The sequence below is a fragment of the Pinus tabuliformis genome, chromosome J, assembly GCF_031772625.1.
Source record: "Pinus tabuliformis cultivar Carrire ecotype Pingquan chromosome J, CPIR1, whole genome shotgun sequence".
Classification (NCBI taxonomy): domain Eukaryota; kingdom Viridiplantae; phylum Streptophyta; class Pinopsida; order Pinales; family Pinaceae; genus Pinus; species Pinus tabuliformis.
Genome location: NC_142295.1, coordinates 114646668 through 114670189, shown reverse-complemented (window position 1 = coordinate 114670189; position 23522 = coordinate 114646668). Strand labels below are relative to the sequence as shown.

The window sequence follows — 23522 nt, the reverse complement described above, 5'->3', positions numbered from 1 at the left end:
GTTTAGGATCAACATCTTGAGCTTCCTTCATACCTGACTATCACAATCAACATGTCTTGGGTTATTAGTGTATGCAGTAATTGTTATGCTCCTTTCAAGTATTTGTATGGATTTTTCTTTTTCAGGTTTTCTTTTGGCTTACAGGTGTCTGCCCTAGCGATTCTAATATTCCCTCTAACAGAGTAATCATTGATGTGAAAATAAATTTTGGCTTTGCTTATCATTGGAAATTTTGACTCTCTTGCCTCTTCTAGCAAGTAATTTAACAATTATCTCTCATTTATGTGATATTCCACATCTATTTATTGTACTGTTTTTTTTCTCTAGTTGTCTTTTGATATGGTAGTCTAGGTATTATTAATTTCTTTTCCTATCCGGTGGAAAATATTTTCCTTCTGGTTGTTTTTACATTGTTACCTTGAGAAGAAATCAGTTATTCCTTTCTATAAATAATACATTCCTATTTTGCTTGTTATTTTTTGTTGATATCATATGTTGATATTTCTGAGAAGTCCTTCATTGGTAGGTCAGAGGGACTAAAGTTACATCCAATGTGAACATAATGTGGGAGTCGTTGGGCACCATAGAGGGATCTAGTTGTACAATCTTGGGCACCATAGAAGAAATGTTATATTAGTTAAGATAGACAAGTGTGAGGCCAAACAAAGAGTTTAAAATTTAGACTAGTACATGTGGATCAACCAATGTGTGAACAAGTCAAAAAACAAAAAATAAAAACTCTTGGTGTACTTTAGAGAGCCCATAATACACAAATTATGTTTAAAATCTAATTTGCAATGGACCTTAAGAAATAAATGGCCATGTAAATGAACTCAAGTCTCTAAACAGACAATTCCTTTAAACCAGAGCCCTGCAATGGTGTTTATAACCCAAGCTTACAAGAACATTTATTAACTATCTTTTAGGACCATCTCTCAACATTTTTTTGACCCTAGAGCCCAAACAAAATCCCATACATATGATGGCATGTAGCACTGTGAAAAATGGTTTTAAGCCTCGAACTATCAATACCAAGACAATGTGAGTGGGAAGTCGATATTAAAAACAAATAAAGAACTCAAGATAGTAAAATGAATCTTTGAAATGAATCTCATTTGTTCTACTATTTACGCTGTTTTGAACATTTGTAAATTACTACTATGAATTTGAATATGAAACCTTAAAGGACAACATAGGAGAAAATATAGATTCATATGACGGAAGTTTTATTTTCATGCAAGGAACTCTATTATTTGTACTTGGAGGGTAACTATAGCTTTGACATCAACACTTACACTCATATTTTATCTGCTAGATAGTTCAACCAAAAGCTTTCAATAAATCAATACCATAACTGCACAAATTTAAAATTACATAATGTTGGAAATATACAAAGACACGTTCAACCCGTCATGCACGTAAGATACCTTGGTCATTTTTTCCACAACCCTCAAAAAGTATCTGTAAATATAAAAAATGCAAATCAATGATAGTCCACAGATGATCATATTTGAAACAATGTCATTAATCAATTCAACCTTCCCTTGGGGACCGTTGATACAAATTTAGTGGAGAAGCACCTGCTCTTGGAAGACCAATAGGAAGATCATTTGTGTTTCTATGATTAAAAGGAGAGTGCCTAGTTTTTGCCCTTGGATGATGGGAGCCTTTTATAGGTTTTTGCCCATATTTTCTCCATGAATACTCATATGCTAGAATATCTTCCATCTTGCCATTGATTGTTGGCACTTTAATGGTTATTTTCACTTGCTACTTTCTGTAAAACAAAATAAGAAGAATGTTGTCAAATGCTTTTGATTCAACCATTAAAAAACAAATTACCAATATAGGTTCACTTAAAATATAAATAATAACTTTGATTTATACACATTTCATTCATGAAATTGATAACATTTTCATCAACCAACTATTATCACCATAAAGTTCGAAGGCATGTGAGAAGATTGTCTTTTTTCAGTAGATGGTGCAACTCAAGGTAAATCATTGATTGGAAGTGTGTAATTGATGAGTGGTTTTAGGGGGATGGATGGAGGCATATTGGATGTCATAAATGAACAAAGTATAGGGCGCGGACAGTGATACAATCCGATGGGTTGTACGATACGGTGCATCACTTTACGGTGTGGAACCGAAATGTTAAGGGTTGAGGTAGGGTTCCCAATGAATGAACTTGGTGCATATGGTGGAAACAACCATGGGGTTCGATAATCAAAGGGGAGGGGTGGACGCGGTGAAGCGAATGGAAAAATAATCAATGTACTCCCCATGTTTGGATTCACAGAGTTACTCTCCACAATATTCTCATCAAATAATTGAATTTAACAACATGATATATTGTGAGATGTGGATCTTCAGCTGTAACAATAAAAATATCACATAGTTATGCAATTGCATGGGACAATGAAGATAATGATATTTTTCATTTCACATAAAATGATGCATAAATTGAAATTTCCATACCAATATTTTGTAGAATAGAATGTTATACCCTTCTAGATGTATGCTCCAGATTTATTTCTTTTGTAGAAGATATCTCTAATTGTTCATTCATGCTTATTTTTCTTCCATGACTCCATCCAAAATTTAGAAATTATGGTTTATATTTTCTTGATTTCAACATATGAACACGTTACCTCTTTTTTTATTGGGCTCAAAAAACTATGTCATCTCTTGGTAGTGATATTGGATGGAGTTACAACACCAATTTTTTATTTATTGTACTATTGGCTTACATTTTCTACCAATTTATTATTGCATATGCCTGCTCTAGAGTTGTGGGTGTTATTTGTAATAAACTCCTCAATTGCATATGATTTGATGAAATAACCAGTGTAATTTCATTATCATTAGTTAAGGCATTATCTGGTCTTACAATGGTTGAATCAATATGATATGATAAATCCTCCATATCATAAATGTGGTTTTCATTATGATACATAAAATTGAAAGAAGAAGGTGGAAGCTTCGTTTCAATTTCTAAGGTCATCACAAGTGTTTCATTCAAATCAAATAAAATTCTAGGCCTTTCAGTAATAGAATTAGAGACATTAGACAGTACATTACCCCCCAAAACATTGATAGTCATTAACATCTCAACTTTTAAAACATGTTTACAAATATTTCCATTTAAGGCTCATTTTCAATCACAAAAGTGTAGATTGAACCCTTTATAGATGAAATTATACCATGTACCACAAGTCTTCATAGTTTGGCTACGACCCAAATACTCAAATTTACTATTTCCGTCAGCTACACATTCTTCATCTGAGATATTCTTTGCTTTGCACTTACTTACATTTAATGGTGGCTCAGATTTTGTAGCTCATATAAAACCAACATTTTTTAAACATTGCATGTGAATGTAATATAATTCAACTTTCTTCAATAACAAAGACAATAACCAATCTACCATTCTATGGGATGCACTTTTCTTCTCACAAGAGTACCTTTGCTTTAGATACTGGTAATAAGATTCAATAACATTATTTGTATCTTGATTGGAGTGTGGGAAGTTCTTTTATGCTTTTGCCCACATATATGGAAAAAAAATACATATATTAGATGCAAATAAAAAATTGAAAATGGTCTATTACAAAATAAACTGATAAAACCCAACTTCAAAAAACTTACATAATTTATTGTTGGCTAACCAGTTGGTTGTAAAATAATAAAAAAATGCAGTTTTTTTTTTAATTCAAAAAAAAAACTTTCAATTTCATGTTGTACAAATTCACCATCTTTACACGAAAGCATAATTTCTCCTAAAGCATGAAAGATACATACTTTATTTTCCTTTTCCTTGACTTTATTCCCAACTTTCTTCAACCATGCTCGACAAACATGCCATACACACAATAATAAAGTAAAGTTTGTGCAAGTCCTGAAATAACATAACATTAAAAGAGAATATCCATAAACATTATTGCTTCCTATCTTTTCTAAAAAGAATAAACATTTCACTTTAATGCCTCAATTTCTACTATCGCATCATTTGTGATGAAAGCTTGGACATGTCAAACTGAATGTTTTTTTTTTTTTTTCCATTTGCAAATAATGGTGACATCCATTTACAAATATCATGAGTACTATTCCGTGATGATATTACCCAAACTACTAGAATCTCATTATGATGATCATAAAAGACCATTAAGGTGTAAAGTTGATATTACATTACAAAAAAGACAAAATTATAAGTATATAAAAGGACAACATCAAAATGAAGTTGAATAAATAAAGTTTTGTTAAATATGTTTACCCTATATTTATTAGTGTTGAATGCGGAGTCCATTGATATCATGTTGTTGTGTGAATGTTTGACCATCATTGAAATTATCCACTTTGTTTGTATACTTACAATGAACAAGATGTTTTTAACAATATCTTGTTGTTGGTAGAGACAAATCTTTCTCGGCAATCACTAACCCAACAATCCACACTTCTTGGATCATTTTCATCCCTCGCATACTCTAGCCTTTTGATATTATTGTAGATGTTTAACACATCTTGTCTTGTCATAAAGAATCTCTAGGTGCCCTTGTGAACAACTCACTGGATCCATACCTTACATTAGAAATAAACTTGTCCCATATCATCGTAGCATTAAAACCATCTCGAATCAAATCTTCAACACTAGTTTGTATATTCTCTGTTAAATGCAGTGCATAATTGAATTTCTTGGGCATGTCATTTGCCTCATTGCCATGACAAACAACGTTTTTCTCATCAATATGTTTGCATGCTATATATACTAGAACAACATCATTTGGTCTAAAAGCAAGTCATTTCATAATGAAGTGACATTGGAAACCAACTTTAATGTTGTGACATGGAAGACGTTTTTTAGTTGTAGATTCAAGTTCAACTACATTACTCGCTTGTACATGATTCAACCCATAGGCACACCAATATCTGAATATCAAGAATTTACAACAAATTAAATAAAATATTTATGCATGTTTGACATAGTGAACTTCAAATCAAAATTCTTTCTCTCTCTCTCTCTCTATATATATATATATATTAAAGAGAGAGAGAGAGAGAGAAAGAACATATTCTAGATATGTTAAAGAATTTGTCTTCTTGATATCCTTCACATCTTTACTTCGTCGAGTTTTAGCAACAAAATAAGTAGGTGCACTTCCCCTCAATTGCTCCCCACTTATAAAATCCTCAAGTCGACAATACAAAATAATCGTGACTTGGTCTCCCTTTACTTCTGTCCATGTCAAATCTTCCACTAAAAACTCTGTCATTCCTTCTGGGTCCTCAACCTCCAACTCATTAATCAGGTCCCACTTTTTCATTCTTCGAATCCCTATACAAATGAGGGAACAAGAATATTAACTAAACATATGAGGGTGCTCATCTTGTGTCTTTCAGAAAATGTAACTTAACTCAAGGATAGAGTTAGATAACTTCATGATTGAGAAGACATTTTTTGGTCCTATTTTCTGATGATCCAAAGTTATTTCCCAGAATGAACATGTTAACTCCATCCTTAGCTGGTAAATACCTAATATACTCTAATCTACTTAAGTTGTGGAACTATACAGGGGCATTTCATATTATGAAGAAATGTTTCCAAATTTCCCATACCACACCTTCATTGTCCACAAAAATATTAACTAAACATATGGGGGCACTCATCTTGTGTCTTTCAAAAAATGTAGGCAACTCTGAGTTCTATACATCAATAAATTATCAAAAATAAATAATTTAGGATTTCATGGTTCAATTGGAATTTGATACTACTATATGCAAATATCCCTTTTTTACAGGATATATGGTGTCCAGATCTGCAAATTAAGATTTAAGAACACCATATCCAATCGTTTGACCACTAGTCCATCTTTCACTACCATGTTTATTGGTGCTCTATGGTGAGTAAAGAGAGAATTTTATTCAGCTCGCTAACCTGAGCTTTTGGAACTAGAAAAAGCAAGAAAAATGATATTCAAATGACCTCAAACAATTCACCAAGCCCCTGCTAAAAATCAAAATGTGAAATGTTGTCATATATGCAAGAAATCATTTAGTATAATTAGTATAGTTTTAGCATTTTACTTCATTGCATTGACTTTATAGACAAACTGTAAACTATGCCATAACAGTATTTGTTTATTTTAAACTATTTATTTCAAAAAGGGATAGCACTGATTAAAAAGACAAGATTATGTAAGTCACAATTGTGAGCTACTTGCTTAATTCTCAACTAGGGAAGGGCAAAGTAACTGCATCAGTAAGTCTTATAAAACAAGGATAAAAATCATAGAAGTTTGTTTCATCCACCTCTGCAAACCAATTTAATTTAAAAAGAGAAATTAAAGATCTTTACTTTTGGGGAGGTCGACTTTAGCTTCTGCCTATTGTAGTGGTCATGTTGCTCATTTGCATGACACCATATGATTTTTCTAAAGGGAGGGTTTGTCTAATCTGTTAATTATGGTTTTTATTTCCATGTTTCTACCTTTACAGTAGTCTGACTTTCTAGTTTCAGGTTTTGTTGGATATAGGGTTTTATGGTTTTTGGAATTGGGTCCATGAAATTAAGTTTTTGTGTAGTATGTTCCTGTATCTATGCATGTCACTTATTGTTTTATTAATAAATATAAGAAACATATTTCAACAAAATAAAAGATTTTTTTAAAAGAAACAAACACTCTCGGAGAAATAGAGAGAGATGACCAGTGCCCACAGATCAAAATAAAGAGAAAGGTCATACCCTTTATAGAATGAAATGCACATCAAGGAGGCCCAAATGTGAAACAAGATTTTCCACTAACAATCTCTAGGATCCCCACTAAAAATGAACCAAATTTTGCAGCTTGAGTGCACATTGCATTGTCTCAAGGGTGGTTGGGAAAAATGGCTGCTATGTTCCCCCACCCAGGTTCAAATCCCTGTTAATGACATGATGAACTGTAACACCTTGATAAATATTGTTGTAATGGCTTCATGCCTATGAATATTGTTGTATTGGCTTCAAGCCTTGTAAACCCTTAAGTGAGTATACTTGTGGGCTGGCCTAGTACCAACAACCTTACTCTATCTCTCGGGCTAAGAGGGAGGCTCATTTCTTTCCTTAGAATAAAAATGTACAAGAAACTTGAAAGCAAGAGACATTAAGCCCTATTAGGACCCTCTTAAGGAGGACAAAACCTTATCGCCTGTCTGAAAGAGGCTTTCACAGACGCTAAGACTTCTCATTGAGTTAATTATATGGGCAGAAATATGCAAAATCCTCGGAAAACATAACATAAAACCATGAAAATAACTTTTCAAAAACTAGTTGACTCTGAAATGAAATGTCCAAAATGAAAAGCATATAAATCAATATATATATATTTCTCTATTTTCACAACAATCCAAGCAAAGAACAAAACATTGCAAGAGTAAAAATCCTATATGTTTTTTGTCTTAAAATTTTAATTTTGAGTCAAGGAAGTTGAAGGTTCAAACACAACCTCATTTGATTAGGCATCCATATTCGTACGGTGGCTTGAGAGCCCTGCACTAGTTGTTTTATTATCACTACAGTCCATCTTAACAGAGGTCATACTGGGTCTGTACGTTAATAAGAATGGCCTATAAACTATTTTCTCACTTTAGGGATTGATCCGAAAAAAAAATGCAAAAGGATACCCCTCATTGTAAAGCCTCAATGTGAGCAGGGAGATTCATTCTTGATATTTATCGTTTCCCCTGAATAAATGAACTAGGGAAGCCAAATATTTTCTGACAAGGGTTAGCATAAGGAAGACTCAACTTGGGCTTGTCTCTCAACTACTCCTTTACTTATAACATGCTATCCATGGGGCAACTTTCATGCTTGCCAATAGCAGCTGCAATTTCCTTTTGCAATATAGTTGAAATGGGTGATTGCACATCCCCTAGCTTAAACTACACATCATCATAATTTTTCTAATTGATTCATTAGGTTGCACCATCCTTCCTAGTAAGTTGCTCGAAACTAATATCAAATGCACTTAAGGTGCCCTTCAAATATGACACATCTTGATCAATTGGGGGATCTTGGTCCTCTTGTGATGCTTCTGTTGTTTTAGCTTCCCGTATTGCAAACATTTTGTTAGTAATATTATTTATTAGAAGTTTTACCAAACTTCAAATAGTATTGTTCTATCTTCATTAGTATTTTTGAGTTGAGGTTTATATGACATCTTGTATGCAACAATAGGCTCAATATTGAATCTGAGTTTCTATTATTATTATCACTGTGATTGTTTATTTGACATCTTTTATTTGTGCATATAATCATCTATCTGTCTCCTAGGTCTTACAGTCCTAAAACGTTAGGTTCTGAAAGGCTGTAAGGTCCTTCCCTACTTTAGAAAGGAAAAGTCTTATCATAGCTCATACAAAGTCCTGAAAGATCAACCTAGATATTGTCTTCATCTCCCAAAATTGGAGGAATCAGTAGTGGTCTATAAAACAAAATATTCGTGGAATCAAATTTGGTTCATTTTATACCACTTTCTAAATAGATTTGTTTCTTCATTCTTTGTGACAATTCATTTACTTGGGCATATGTAACCTTTTGTTCCAATCCACTACCAATTACAGAGCAATAAGATTTTGCACTGCAACTTCACTGCTTTCCATGGGGATTAGAGTTTGTCATTGAGGTTATTTGAATTGTGATCTTGATGTTGTTCCTTTTTTAAACAAACAAATTTGGTTGAATTTGTTTCTTGCTGAATAATCATTTTTTATGTTACACTGTCTGCAAAGGCTAAACTGTTAAATTTGGGGTTTTACTAGTGTAACATAGGCATTACATAAGATGTGTGATCTTAAAAATGAATTCTTTAATGTCCCAAACCCATAAATGAATGCCCTTCCATGTCTTAGAATTATTACATGGATATGTCGATCTGCTTTATATGGCAACGTTCAAACTCAAAATGAATCATCTCATTTTTATACGTGGGTATGCACTGTAATATGGGCATGGGTATTCTTCCATTTTAAACTAAATTCATTTATAGTTCAAGAGAAGCTTCAATGCAAAGTTCAAGAGAAGCTTCGGTGCAAACTTCAAGATTAGAGGATTGCAGATGAAGAGGTTTCTGGAGGTAGAATACCTCAATTCAACGGGCGGTCTGCTGGTTCCGTCTCGGTGATGCTCCGTCTGCTGGAAGGTGAATGGCGATGGGAGTAGCTTCGTATGCTAGGAATGTATGGTTCCTCGCTGGTTTTGATTCACAGATCTGGTCACAGGCGAATAAGAGCCGACGATGGCCTGTGAAACTGGAAGTTCATAACGCATGCGCCCAAATGTTTGTTTGAACAGGCCAGCATGGCAGGGAGTGTTCAGATGCCAACATGGCGACGGGTGGGTCCCTCCCCTCGTTGAATTGACTTGGCCAACACCTTGGGATGTCAAATCGATGCATGGGTCATGTTTGTGAAAGGGCCACCATAGGGGCATTAAATGCCCTATGGCAGGGTGGTATTTGTTGCCGTAGCATGACCACTTCTTTTATTACACTGCTTTTTGACAGATTACTGGATGTCATTTCAAGATGTACTTTTTGATGGATTACTAGATGTCATTTCAAGATGTTAAAGGGACTCGATATACATAATTATGTTATGATATTTACAATAGGTGCTTAATAGCTTGGGTGGAGACGATCCTGCCCCTTTGTATGTTAAATATGTTGGAAACAAACTATCAACTATGAGGAGGGGTCAAGTTTTTTAATTTGTAAATTTTTTATTATTTAATTCCATATTATATATTATTTTTTTCATACTTAAAAAAACTACCTATCAATAAATATAGAAATTTTTTATATTTCATATTTTATATCTCTATACTTCATTGACCTAGGTTCCTAGGTTTAAGATGGATCAAAGCTGTTTTAATTGTTTTTTACATGTTGTAACATATATACATGAACATGTTTCAATTATTAAAGCTTATAATGTCATTTGAGCATATATATATATAATTTAAATTTTTTGTTTGATTTAATATTGTGTGATTTAAAATAACATTTATTTATACTTTTTTATTTTTAAATGTAAGATTATGTTGCTGGGCTAATGTTAGACTTTTTGGAGGATTATTTGGACACTTTTTCTGGTCAATGCTATAGGGATTTACTAAATTCAGAAGTTTGAGGATTTACTAAATTCACAAGTTTGAGTTGTGAACTCTCCACAATTTGAGTGACCCAGAGGTTTTTCTGAGTGCTCAATTCATATATAAAGTCAAAAACCCAGTTTAGATAACAAAAATGAAGATTGTCAAAATGACCTTTTTAATGTCCATGAACATTAGAGGTCTGGGAGCAGGCCTCAAATTTTTGGCGTTAAAAGATACTTTCTATTCAGTCCACACTAAAATCATTCTAATTCAAGAAACTATGCACAACAAGCAAGTATACATATCTTATTTCAGAAAAATGTTTCCCTCTTGGTTCCTAGTTGCTTCGGAGGCTCAGGGTCTTTCAGGGGGTCTGGCGGTCTTATGGGACCCAGCATGGATCAGAGCAAAAGCATATAAGTGCTTTGCAGGCATCCTGATCTCTGCGTCCATCAGAGGATATGAGAGCCCTATTAATATTTTAAATGTCTATGCCCCATATAAGAACAGAATTCCTTTCTAGGAAAAAAATTTTGACTCAGAAATTTTTGAGATTGAATCGCTGATGATTGCAGGTGATCTAAATTTAACACTTAGCTCAGAAGAATGCTGGGGTAACTGCAGGAAGCGGGACCCGATTGCAGAGCGCATAAAGAATGAACTAATGCTCAGGAATCTTGTAGACATAGCCCCATCGAAAATGATGCCCACTTGGGACAATGGGAGAGCGGAGAAGGCGTACATTGCAAAAAGAATTGACAGGTTCATAGTCCATGTTAGCATCATTGAAAAAATGGGCATGCCTTTCTTCTCAATTGGGAATGTCTTTATCTCGGACCATAGGCCGATTTATCTCTCCTGGAGGGAAAAAAGTTTCAGAAATGGGTATCCTTTTAAATTCAACCGAATATGTTTGGAGGACCCTGGTTTCAATGAAATCGTAATTAAAACATGGAAAGATTTCTCTGAAAAGAACACGACTCCTCCGTTTATGACGTTCCGCGATAAGCTGTCTGCCACGAAAAAGGTTGTTAAAGAGTGGCAAACAAAAAAAAAAAAAAAAAAAGACAGAGGGATAAAAATGCTCTCCAGGAAACTCAGAGAGAAATCGACAACGTTATCGAGTCTATGGATGCAAATTCCCCTCCTTTTAGTATGAGATGTCGTTTAAGGGAGCTTGAACGGAAAAAACAAAGCCTTTTGAAGTAGGAAGAAGTCTCCTGGAGGCTTAATAGTCGAGCTTTATGGCTCAACGAAGGGGACCGCAACACCAAGTTTTTTCACAAGTATGCAAACTCAAGGCGCAAGCGAAATTCAATATGGAAAATAAAGGATGGTCAGGGAGGATTTTTATTCTCTCAACAAGATATATCAGAGGAAGCAGTCAGACATTTTGAAAGACAATATAAAAGAGGAGGGGGATGCGGTTTCCAGGACATTCTTTGGGGTATAGATTTGGCTCCTCAAATGTTTGATGAGGAAACAAATAAGAGTTTTTTTAATCCCATTTCAGAGGAAGAGCTGCTTGGAGTAATGAAATCCTTTAAAAAGGATAAATGTCCAGGCCCAGACGGCTGGACAATTGACTTCTTTCTTCACTTTTTCGATATTATCAAACATGATCTGCTTAGGATGGTGGAAGCTTCAAGGATCTCCGGCAGTATTCACCAGATCACATCTTCCACTCAAATAGCTCTTATCCCAAAAAAAGTGGAAGCAGACTCTTTTCTAGATTTCAGGCCAATTTCCTTGTGCAATATATCTTTTAAGATCATAACAAAAATTATTGCAGAAAGGATAAAAGCGACCTTAGCAAAGTTCATTACAAAGGATCAGCATGCATTCTTAAAGGGAAGAAACATTTTAGATGCAGTCACAATTACTCAAGAATGCCTGTTCTCTATGTTTCAAAAAAAGTCAGACGCTGCCATTCTCAAAATTGATTTACAAAAAGCTTATGATTCCTTAGATTGGGGGTTCTTAAGGTGTTTATTAGCAAAAATTGGCTTACATCCAAATGCCATCAGATGGATCATGGCATGCGTCGAAAATGTGCATTATGCTATTAATATTAATGGGATGCCATCTCCCTTTTTCCGTGCAGAAAGAGGGTTGCGCCAAGGATGCCCCCTCTCACCGCTATTGTTCATCCTGGCTATGAACACTCTCAGTCTTCATTTAAATAAGGCGGTATCTGAAAACAAGTGCAAGCCTGTAAAAATTTGCAGGAACATTTTCTTATCGCATAATTTATTTGTTGACGATGTGCTTATCTTTGCTATGCTCTGTAGGATCTCATGGATATGCCTCAGTGACATTCTGAACAGATTCCAAAATGCTACAGGGTTACATATAAATAGGGCAAAATCAATTCTATTCCACAACGACACCAATATGGACATGGTGAAGTGGATCTCGGAGCAGTTTGGTATAGAGACGAGATCGATCAAGGATGGTTTAAAATATTTGGGCTTTCAGCTAAAAGCCAAAGGGTACTCTAAATCAGACTGGCAGTGGCTTATTGACAGGTATTACAAAAAAATTTCGGCCTGGGAATATAGGTACCTATCTTTGGCGGGAAGAATAGTTCTAACTCAAGTTGTTTTAACGCAATTGGTTGTTTATTGGGCTCACATTTTTTTCCTCCCTGCTAGTATCATTCACGAAATAAACAAGGTCACTGCAAATTTCTTATGGGGTGGTAAATCAATACAGAGAAAATTTCACCTTTCAAAATTGGAAAAGATAGCCCTGCCCAAGAGCTCAGGTGGCTGGGGTTTACTGGACCTGAGGTCTTTCGAAAACGCTCTCCTATGCAAATCGTTGTGGAGAGGCATGTTCGGAGATGGGCCGTGGAGCATTACCATCAAAAATAAGTATATGAAAGGAAAATCCCTGGAGCACTGGTTCAGGAATGGCAGGATTGGAATATCTTACGGGTCAGCCATATGGCTCAGCTTCCGCAAAGTCGAACAATATTTTATAAAGAATTTGAAATGGTCCCTTCAGTCGGGTAGCAGAATCTTCATCGGCATAGACTCCTTATGGAATGGTCGGGAAAGTATTGCCATCCCCGAAAACCTTCTTTTCTTCTTCCACAGGATTGGCATTTTCACTTGGGATAAGCTTATTGCTGCTTGGCGTGGTCCTTGTCCTCTCTGGAAAGAGGCCAGTGATCTTGGCATGCCTGCGCCTCTGGCTATGCTCTGGAATCATGTCAAGGTAGCGTTGAGGGGCTGCGGCTTTCACAGATCCATGCAGGATGACCAGCTGTTATGGCGGCTGCCTAAAGCTAGTCTGCCGGTTCGTGTTAAAGACATTTATTTAGACTTGATAGTGCAAAAGTCCAGTCAAGCTAGAACAAAGTACCCTGCAATTTTCTGGAAGTTAGGCTGCTCCCCAAAATCTATTTTCTTCTCATGGATGGTTTACCACAATAGGAATTTGATGTGGGATAATCTGAGAAAAAGAATGTGGCACGGTCCGAGTAGATGTTCGATGTGTGAGGCAGAAGAAGAATCCAATCTTCACAGTTTCTTTAAATGCAGAGCTTTCTCGCAAATCTGGCATGATTTGGCTCTTCTATATGGTTTTCCTCATTTTGTTTTTGATTCAATTCAATCTGCTTTTGAATGGTGGTGTGGACAAAGGGATTCATGGAGGCCGATCCTTATCATCGTGTTGTGGTGCGCATGGAGGTGGAGAAATAACAAGATTTTCAAAGAGTCAAAACTCCCACTCAAATCTATCCTGCAACACATCATCTCCACTTATGACTCTGTGCCTAAAAAGCAGCCCAGTATGAAAAGATGCAACAGAGAAGCGAAAGATGTTAGTCTCGCAGGTTTCCCAAGAGCTTTTTTTGATGGTGCTGAGCAGCAAAACAACTGTGGATGTGGTTTTCACATCTTGATGGATGAGGAGCTTCAATATTTTATCTCATGGCACAGTGGAAAGGGCACAAACAGTTTGGCTGAAGCAAGGGCTCTAGCGGGCCTCCTTGCTTTCTGCATCTTTTGTGATATTCAATCTATTTCGATCTTTGGCGACTCCAAATCAATGATTGATCATGTCAAAGGATCCTGCAATATAATGGCCCCTCATCTTGCAGGTTGGGTGGACAGAATTAAGTTCTTTTGGGGTCTCTTGAGGGATTGCTCCATTCATCACATTTTCCGTGCTCAGAATCAGCAAGCGGACAGACTGTCAAAGGAGGGCCTGCTACTTGAACCTGGAGCTTGGTCCATGAAGGTTATATATGGAGATTTCTCATGCTTTATGCAGGACTTCTCTATTCCCGGTTTATGATTGTCCTTCTCTTTCTCTAGTTTCTCCCTTTTGTTTTTTAATACTTGTATATGTTTTGGCGTTTTGGATGTCAAATAGCCATGAATCTAGTTCTTTGAGTCTTTCACATAGATGATGTATGCGCGCACATATATCGGGTATATGTTATCTTTTGCTCTGTTTCCTGGTTTTTTGAACAGCCCAGGTGGTTCCATAGTAGATTGTCTCTATCAAGATCATGATCCTCCAGCTTCAAAGAGCTGTTTTTCTGTAACTATCTGTTTCTATTATATATCCTCAATATAATACAATATTGCTTTTTCTCTCTGAAAAAAAACAAAAATGAAGATGTGAACAATTTTTTTCGCTGAATTCTAAAAAAAACTCCAAATCTAATAGTTAGAAAACATCAATTACAAATTCTCTCATTTCTGAATTATGTACCTCATTACTCTTAATGTAATAAATATTGCAGAATAGATCCTAGAGAAGACAACACCTCTCCCTGCAATTCAAATTCAAATGGCAGCAAAAACAGAGTCACGCTGACTTCATAAGCTCCTGTAGTATCAATTGATCACACAGCATTACACTACAATAGTCCAACACGTTCAATTACCAAATACGCACAATTCAACTACAACAAAACTCTGCAAATCAACTTGATGAATAGGGAAATCGCCCCTCAACGAATTGGAATTACACAACATATATACCGATACCATGGCATTGGATTTCAAAAACATAACCATATAAATAGAATAGCAATCAGGATGCATAAATATATATACAAGGCTCACGCAAGCATTCAACTAGTCGCAAATACATAGAATTCAAGAATTGAATAATCACTCATCAACATCAACACAACTGTTTACAGCGGTCAGCCCTGGTGGCTGGGTAAAGCCAATGTCGCCTACATTTGCGGACTTTTACAATGTCATAACATTGTCATATGCTAGACCCTATATTGCCAGGCCAAAGGCCATGGCGATCGTCTCTATGGTATAACATCATCTCTCTCTGTTGGGATGCATCTTTCATTCCCATGACTCTTCATTTTATCCTTCATCGTCTTTGCCATATGTAAAACTGATCGTGTACCTGCTCTGTCGATCCACGCTTCGATTTCCTGGATTCCTCGAGTGCCTCGATTTCCCACATGGTGATCTCTGCAACTTGTCCTGCCTTTTTCCCAATTTGGCTATGACTGAGATGCACATTTTGAACACATTCCCACCAGATTTTCCCTGTCTCAGCACCACTGTTATGCCCTACTCACACCTGGCATGACACACAGGTCTGACCTAACCTCCATGCACAAACACATGCAAGCCATAACTTGAAGTATGCCCTCTGTCCTGGATTATGATTTGCAAAGACTTGTGTCACGCCACTGCATCGATACTTCACCTTGGATTTATTTAGCAAACCTCAAGGTTTTGATCCCTCTATGCACTTAATAGATCCAAGGTAAGGATTTTCAAGCAAACTTCAAGGTTTTGATCGACTTAATAGATCCAAGGTAAAGATGGATCTATGTTTGTCTTATTTTTTCTTGAAGTGAAATATATTTATTACTGAGTGTGGTTTGATACAATTATAACAGTCATATCAATTGAGTAATGGCAAACTAGTGCATATAGAACCTGTTAGAATTAATGGAGAATAGGCTCTTCTTGTTATGTAGTTGTCATTTTCCTTTTCTTAGTTATTCAGTTCCTATTATTCAGGGATATGATTCGCTGTCCCTAACAAATTGTATCTATTTATTATTGGAGATTAATGTGAAGCCTGTGTGGTGTTTTTCTTGAGGTAGCTCCTAGTGATCCGCACCTATGAGCTCCTCTTGTTTGGTTTCTCATTTCATGTCTTCCTTGCGCTACTCTTGACATGGTATCAAAGTTGCATGGCTGAGTGAAGGGCGCGACTGAAGCAGATTCGTTGCGAGATTTGGGTGGTAAAGTGCGACAAGCGCACTGTAGAATTTCCACAATTCTCGTTTTGGAAACTCGGCACGAGCTTTGGGTGGAACGTCGTGATTCCGAGCTGTATAGCTGCGACTAATTTCACAACTCCTTGGTGGATAAGCACGCCGATCTTCTACTGCATCTGCGTGGAGGAGATCTGCGTGAGAGCCACCACTGTTGGATGCCGAGGTCTACCGAGGAGGCTTGATCGCGGAGGGATTACCGTGAGATTGCCGTGAAATTCTGCTGTATGGTGGCTGCGAAGGCTGCGTGGTGGCTGCGCAACCCTGTAGCTGCCTGTTTTCCTTTGAAAGCGTGCTTGAGGTGGTTGTGGCAGCTGTGGCGTGAGCAGAGGTTGCTGCTTGGTATCTTGCGTGCGGATTACCATGTGAAGGCTGCGTGCAAAAGCGTTGGCATCTGAGTGTTGTGCATAGTGGGCTGAGAGAGGCCGTGGATTCTTTGTTTGCCATGGCACTAGAAAGAGGGCGTGGTAACAGTGGTAGCGAGAGCAACCACGGGTGTGGAGAGCGGTCTGTCTGGAGCGCGCGCAGAGTCGCTGAGACCGCTTCTCTGGACCAACGATGGGCTCGATAATTTGTTGATAGTATGAAGAAGCATTATTGACAACGGAGCAGTTGACTCGCGTCAGAGGTGAAAAGTGTTTCACCGTTCTGCATGTCGACGTAGTAATTGTTGTCGAAAACATTTGGAGTGATGAGATCCAAGTTTGTTGAGTTGACGGTGTCATTAACCACTGGACATATTGAATAAAGAGTGCTTGCAAAAGTGGTGTTTGTTTGCTGCCTCCGCGAGGTGATGCTGGTTTGCTGCTCCTCCTCCTCCCCACGGTGGTGCAAAAATAATTATCGCTCAGATAATTAAAGTTCTTTTTCCCTAAATCTTTAATTAAAAATATGGAGAAGAGCTCTGCATTATTTTGAAGGAGTTATTATTTGATATAAGGGGGGCATTTTTTTAAAAAGAATTTGGGGTGAAGATCTAGGGTTTATTTAAATTATTGAAATTTTTTATTCGTTCAAGATGAATAATCAAATTGCAGAAGCTTATCTCAATGAGTAATAAGCTTGATGGTTCCAATTATACCAATTGGAAGTTTAAGCTCCTGACTCTGCTTGAAGGAAAGAAAGCCTATGGCATTGCCACCGGTGATGAGGTCAAGTCAACTACTGCAACTGGTGGATCGAATACAACAATTCAAGACTGGGAGAAAAGGGAGATGAAGGCAAAGGTTCTCCTCAAGTTATCAGTCAAAGATTGCATCATCCCTCACATTCGGGAGTGCAAGACGACGAATGACATATGGACGATTCTCAAAGAAATGTACGAGATCAAGAACACCAGTCGAACTTTGTACCTTAGGAAGAAGATTCTCTCCATCAAGATGGAGGAGAATGAGTCTGTTTCTTCATTCATATCCCGGATAAAGGAGGTTAAAGATAAACTAACTGATATCGATCAAATTGTGGCAAATGATGATCTGGTGACAATTACCATGAACGACATGACGGATGATTATCAGATGTTTATAACAGAATTGAATGCAAGAGAAAATCCTCCAAGCTTTGAAGAGCTTACCGGGATCTTGCTACAAGAAGAAGAAAGGAGGTTGTCCCTCAAACCTCAAAATCCATATCTTGCATTGATGACCAAGTTCAAGCCGAAAGGGAAAGCAGTGGCTGATCATAGGAAGGGCAGCGTATCACGAAAAAGGACACCACAAGGTATAACCTTGCATAAACATGACTCTGCTCCTAAATGTTTTTATTGTGGTAAGATAGGCCATATTGCTAAATTTTGCCATAAGAAAAAGGCAGATGGGGAGAGGTACAAGCAAAGAAGACATGCAGGCCATCTGGCTAATGCAGATCAAAACCAGGATGTTAGATTATTTATGGTTGAGACTGCACTAGCCACTGAGGAGAATGAATCAGATATTTGGTTCGTAGATTTTGGAGCCTCCTCACATATGATAGGTAAAAAGCAATGGTTTAGAAATTTTAGAGAATCCAACACTGGAGTAAAAGTATACCTTGGAGATAATAGAGGGTACGGGATCAAGGGACATGGAGATGTTCTTGTCACTCTGCCTGATGGAAAGATCAGGAATATATTTGATGTGTGGTATGTTCCTGGTATTAAGAAGAACCTGATTTCTGTATCAAAGATTACAGCTCAGGATCTCAAGGTGCACACGGCCCGCCACAAGGGCGCATGCTTCGTTCCTCGACCACCGTAAAACCAATGTCGCCTACATTTGCAGACTTTTACAATGTCATACCATTGTCATATGCTAGACCCTATATTGCCAGGCCAAAGGCCATGGCGATCATCTCTATGGTATAACATCATCTCTCTCTGTTGGGATGCATCTTTCATTCCCATGACTCTTCATTTTATCCTTCATCGTCTTTGCCATATGTAAAACTGATCGTGTACCTGCTCTATCGATCCACACTTCGATTTCCTAGCTTCCTCGAGTGCCTCGGTTTCCCACATGGTGATCTCTGCAACTTGTCCCGCCTTTTTCCCAATTTGGCTATGACTGAGATGCACTTTTTGACCACATTCCCACCAGATTTTCCCTGTCTCAGCACCACTGTTACGCCCAACTCACACCTGGCATGACACACATGTCTGACCTAACCTCCATGCACAAACACATGCAAGCCATAACTTGAAGTATGCCCTCTGTCCTGGATTATCATTTGCAAAGACTTGTGTGACGCCACTGCATCGATACTTCACCTTGGATTTATTTAGCAAACCTCAAGGTTTTGATCCCTCTATGCACTTAATAGATCCAAGGTAAAGATTTGCAAGCAAACCTCAAGGTATTGATCGACTTAATAGATCCAAGGTAAAGATGGATCTATGTTTGTCTTATTTTTTCTTGAAGTGAAATCTATTTATTACTGAGTGTGGTTTGATACAGTTATAACAGTCATATCAATTGAGTAATGGCAAACTAGTGCGTATAGAAACGAGTTTTGATATTAGTCAACTTGAGTTTGACTAGCACACTGCAGCAAGCTGGAGCATATGAGCATCGAACTTGCAACTTTTATCTGACACTTTTAACCACTTTGTTGTTAGAGGACATGCTCATGCCAAAAAAATTGGACTATTTCTTAACTTGTCTCTGTCATGTCATCCATAGGCAGACGTCTTGCTAATCTTCTTTGTCTCGTTCCAATTTTACTGGATGTCTTTAAAGAGACTACATCCTTGATCTATGAAAGCTAAATAAAAATTAGGCTTGGGCTACAAACTGTAGCGATACAAGTTCTTATTTTGTTGCTTAGTTTAACGGGTGTTACCAGTAATCCCCACAAGAACATAATCCATCTTTAAAGTGGTGGAAACGGTTTAAATCCCTCATTATGATTTCTCGTTTGACAATCTTGGAGATGAATTTTGTGGCAATATGGCAGTCACCACAAACACGAAGATTTTTGGTAATCCTAATAGATGTCCCAGAACTTGTACTGATAAGACCAAAAGCAATAGCTAATTTTTCACTATGAACGAAGAGCATGTTTTCCTTGACTTCTTCTTCCACATCATGCAGCACAAAGTCTGTGCAAGGCACATACCCTGCTGCCTGCATCTGCATAGCCAAGGTCTCTAACATGGCATAAATTGCCTGTGTTTGAGGGTGTGATATGTCACCAACAACGAATGAGTGGAGCTTATTATTTACTTCAATCAAGCTGCATCCTGGGGACTTTTTCACATCCCTCTCTTTCATCATTCTTCTCACTTTGGCTACATCATCCCACCTGCCAGCTGCAGCATATATATTAGACAACAATACATAATACCCGGCATTATCAGGATCTAAATCGAAAAGGAGTTCTGCCACACGTTCTCCTAGCTCTATATTGCGATGAATTCTGCATGAACCAAGAAAGGCTCCCCACACACTGGCACCAGGTTCTATTGGCATCTTTTCAATTAAGTCCAGTGCCTCATTTAGATGCCCAGCACGCCCAAGAAGGTCGACCATGCAAGCATAGTGTTCTACAGTAGGTGTGATTGCATAGTCTAGAGTCATACAGTTATAGCATTTCCAACCTTCATACACCAGGCCTGCATGACTGCATGCAGACAGAACAGAAAGGAAGGTGATCTCATTTGGCTTCAAGCCTCTGTGTTGCATTTGTCTAAAAAGCACAAGGGCATCCTCACCATGCCCATGCATTCCATATCCTACTATCATTGCATTCCATGAGACAACATTTTTGTTAGACATGTTATCGAACAATTTGCGTGCAATCTTGATACTCCCACATTTGGCATACATGTCAATTAATGCAGTCCCCACAAAAACATCCGATTCAAATGCATTTCTAAGCATGTAACCGTGTATCAACTTGCCCTGTTGTAGAGAAGCTAAATGGCCATATGCAGGAAGAACACTCACCATGGTCACCAGGTCAGGAGGCACACTTGCCTGTAGCATTTCATGAAACAGATTGAAGGCCTCTTTTTCCATACCATTCTGAACATATCCAGCAATCATTGCATTCCATGAGACCACACTTTTTTTATGCATCCCATCAAACAATTTGCGCGCAATATCTATACTCCCGGACTTCGCATACATAGCTACAAGTGAATTCTGCACAAAATCACCTGACTCAACTCCACTTTGAATAATGCAACTGTGAATAAATTGGCCCTGCTGCAGCATTCCTGAATATGAACATGCCTGAAGCAAACTTGCCATGGTGGTTGAATCTGCTTGAACTTCTGCCAGTTGCATCTCAGAAAAGAAAGCCAAAGCCTTATTGACATGCCCATTATAAGAATAGCCTGCAATCATTGCATTCCATGTGACCACATTTCTTTTGTGCATTCTATTGAAGATTTGCTCCGCAATCTCTATGCTTTCACATTTTGAATACATGTCAAGAAGGGCAGTCCCCACAAAAACATCTAATTCAAATCCATTTCTGATTACGTAACCATGGATCCTTTTACCCTGTTGCAGAGCGGCCAAAGAGGCACAAGCTGGTAGGATGCTAGCCACAGTGACCGAGTTGGGCATCAGATTTGTCAGCTGCATTTCGTGAAAAAGTGTCAGGGCTTTGTTAGCTTGTCCATTCTGCGCATATCCAGCTATTAAAGCATTCCATGAAACCGCATTTCTTTCGGACATTCTGCCAAATAGCTGATGTGCAGGTTCTATACTCCCACACCTTGTGTACATGGTTACCAGAGAATTTCCAATAGAAATATCAGACTCAAAACCACTTTGAACTATATAGCCATGTATCAATTTGCCTTGTTCAAAATCTCCTAAATGAGCACATGCCTGGAGTACACTTACCATAGTGACCAACGTAGGTGTTACCCCTGCCAGTTGCATTTCATAAAAGAGTGTCAAGGCCTCTTTCGCATCTCCACTCTCTGCACACCCTGCAATCATTGCATTCCACGAGACCACATTTCTTATAGTCATATTGTCAAACAATTCTCTCGCAGACTCGATACTTCCACACTTGCTGTACATGATCACAAGTGAATTCCCGATAAAGACATCCAACTCCAATCTGTTAAGAATTATGTAGGCATGGATCTGCTTGCCTAGCTGCAGATTACCTAAATTAGCACATGCTTGAAGCACACACTGAATTGTAACCAAGTCCGGTGTCACTTCTGCACATTGCATTTGATGAAAGAGCTCCAAAGCTTCGTCAGCAAACCCATTCTGGGTATAGCCAGTAATCACCGCATTCCATGAAACAACATTCCTTCCGGGCATTCTGTTGAACAATTGCAGGGCAATCTCTATGTACCCGAACTTCGCATACATAGCAACAAGGGAATTCTCCACGAAAATATCTGACTCTAACAATCTCCGAATCATGTAACCATGCATCGACATACCTTGTTGCAGAGCTGCCAAATGCGTACACGCTTGGATCACGCTCACCATGGTGATCAGATTCATTACTGCACCAGCAAGCTGCATTTCATAAAAGAGCACCAAGGCCTGAACCCCATGTCCATTCTGTGAATAACCAACAATCATGGCATTCCAAGCAACGGCATCTCTCTCGGACATTTTGTCAAACACTCGACGGGCATCCTCCATATTTCCGCATTTGGCATACATGTCTACAAGTGCGGTCGCCACAAACACATCTGAATGAAGTCCAGTTCTTACTACATGACCATGAACCTCCTTGCCCTGTTGCATAGCTATTAAACCAGCACAAGCCTTGAGTACAAAGGGAAAGGTGAACTTATCAGGTTCCATAACAGTACCATACATTTGATAATAAAGCTTAAGAGCTTCATGACAGAGGCCATTGCGAGTATACCCCTTCATCATCACATTCCATATGAAAACATCTCCCTGGCATATTTTATCAAACACTTGGCGGGCATACTCCATGTATCCCAACACAGCATACATGGTCACAAGTTTGGTTTGTAGGGTGTTGTTATTATGGTGAAGCCCTGTGATAAGGATATGGGCATGGATTTTTTTGAGTAACTTCACGTGCGTACATGCCTGCAATAGAGAAGCGTAGGCATTAGTATTGATATTGGGATTTCCCAATGCATGGTCTCTGTAATCGGTGTTGAGATTACTCGATTGTGCAGCAGAGTCTGGCGTTTGTTTGCGATGTTCAAACACTGTAAGAGAATTGCCGTGAAGACGAACATTGCAGAGAAAAATGATGTGCCTTATGGAAATGCCGAATGGAGGGCGGTAATGGTGGTGAAAGAGAATCCTTGAATCCATCGCTGGCATTAACTAGAGTCGTCGACTATAGTGGCAGTCCATGGTTAGATTTTTAGTTTGTTATTTTTATTTTTAACGTGAAATCTAACACGCTACGAAGGTTTGTTTCGAAGGATAAAATTTTAAAATAGCCAATATTATAATAAATTAAGTATTTGTGTTTTTTTAGGATGATTTAGTGGTTGGCACAATGGGATGTTATTTATTTTATTAATTTCAAATTTTACACGGAGTCACATTTCTGACTTGTCATAATAAAACTCAAGGAGTATGCATCACCCAAATTACTCGAATAATGAGTTACTCATTCACCATAGTAAGAAAAATGAAAGAATATATATTATTTTTAGTTGTA

General features: G+C 37.8%; 1 protein-coding gene, 1 non-coding gene and 1 pseudogene across 2 annotated transcripts in view; 1 reads left to right on the top strand and 2 right to left on the bottom strand.

Moving 5' to 3' along the window:
- Window positions 1-14440, top strand: part of LOC149225806 (uncharacterized) — a 30290-nt gene extending 15850 nt beyond the window's left edge. Inside the window, exons 2-3 of the mRNA XM_089380020.1 lie at window positions 10708-11159; window positions 11342-14440. Coding sequence (XP_089236146.1) covers window positions 10708-11159; window positions 11342-14440 — 3551 coding nt within the window. The remainder of the gene's footprint in view (window positions 1-10707; window positions 11160-11341) is intronic.
- A 1338-nt stretch (window positions 14441-15778) lies between these two features.
- On the bottom strand, window positions 15779-23246 carry LOC149225804 (pentatricopeptide repeat-containing protein At1g11290, chloroplastic pseudogene; annotated as a pseudogene).
- LOC149225805 (U6 spliceosomal RNA) lies at window positions 19521-19628 on the bottom strand. Its single transcript, XR_016248499.1, has one exon. It is a non-coding gene; the product is annotated as a U6 spliceosomal RNA (small nuclear RNA).
- Window positions 23247-23522: the final 276 nt, after the last annotated feature.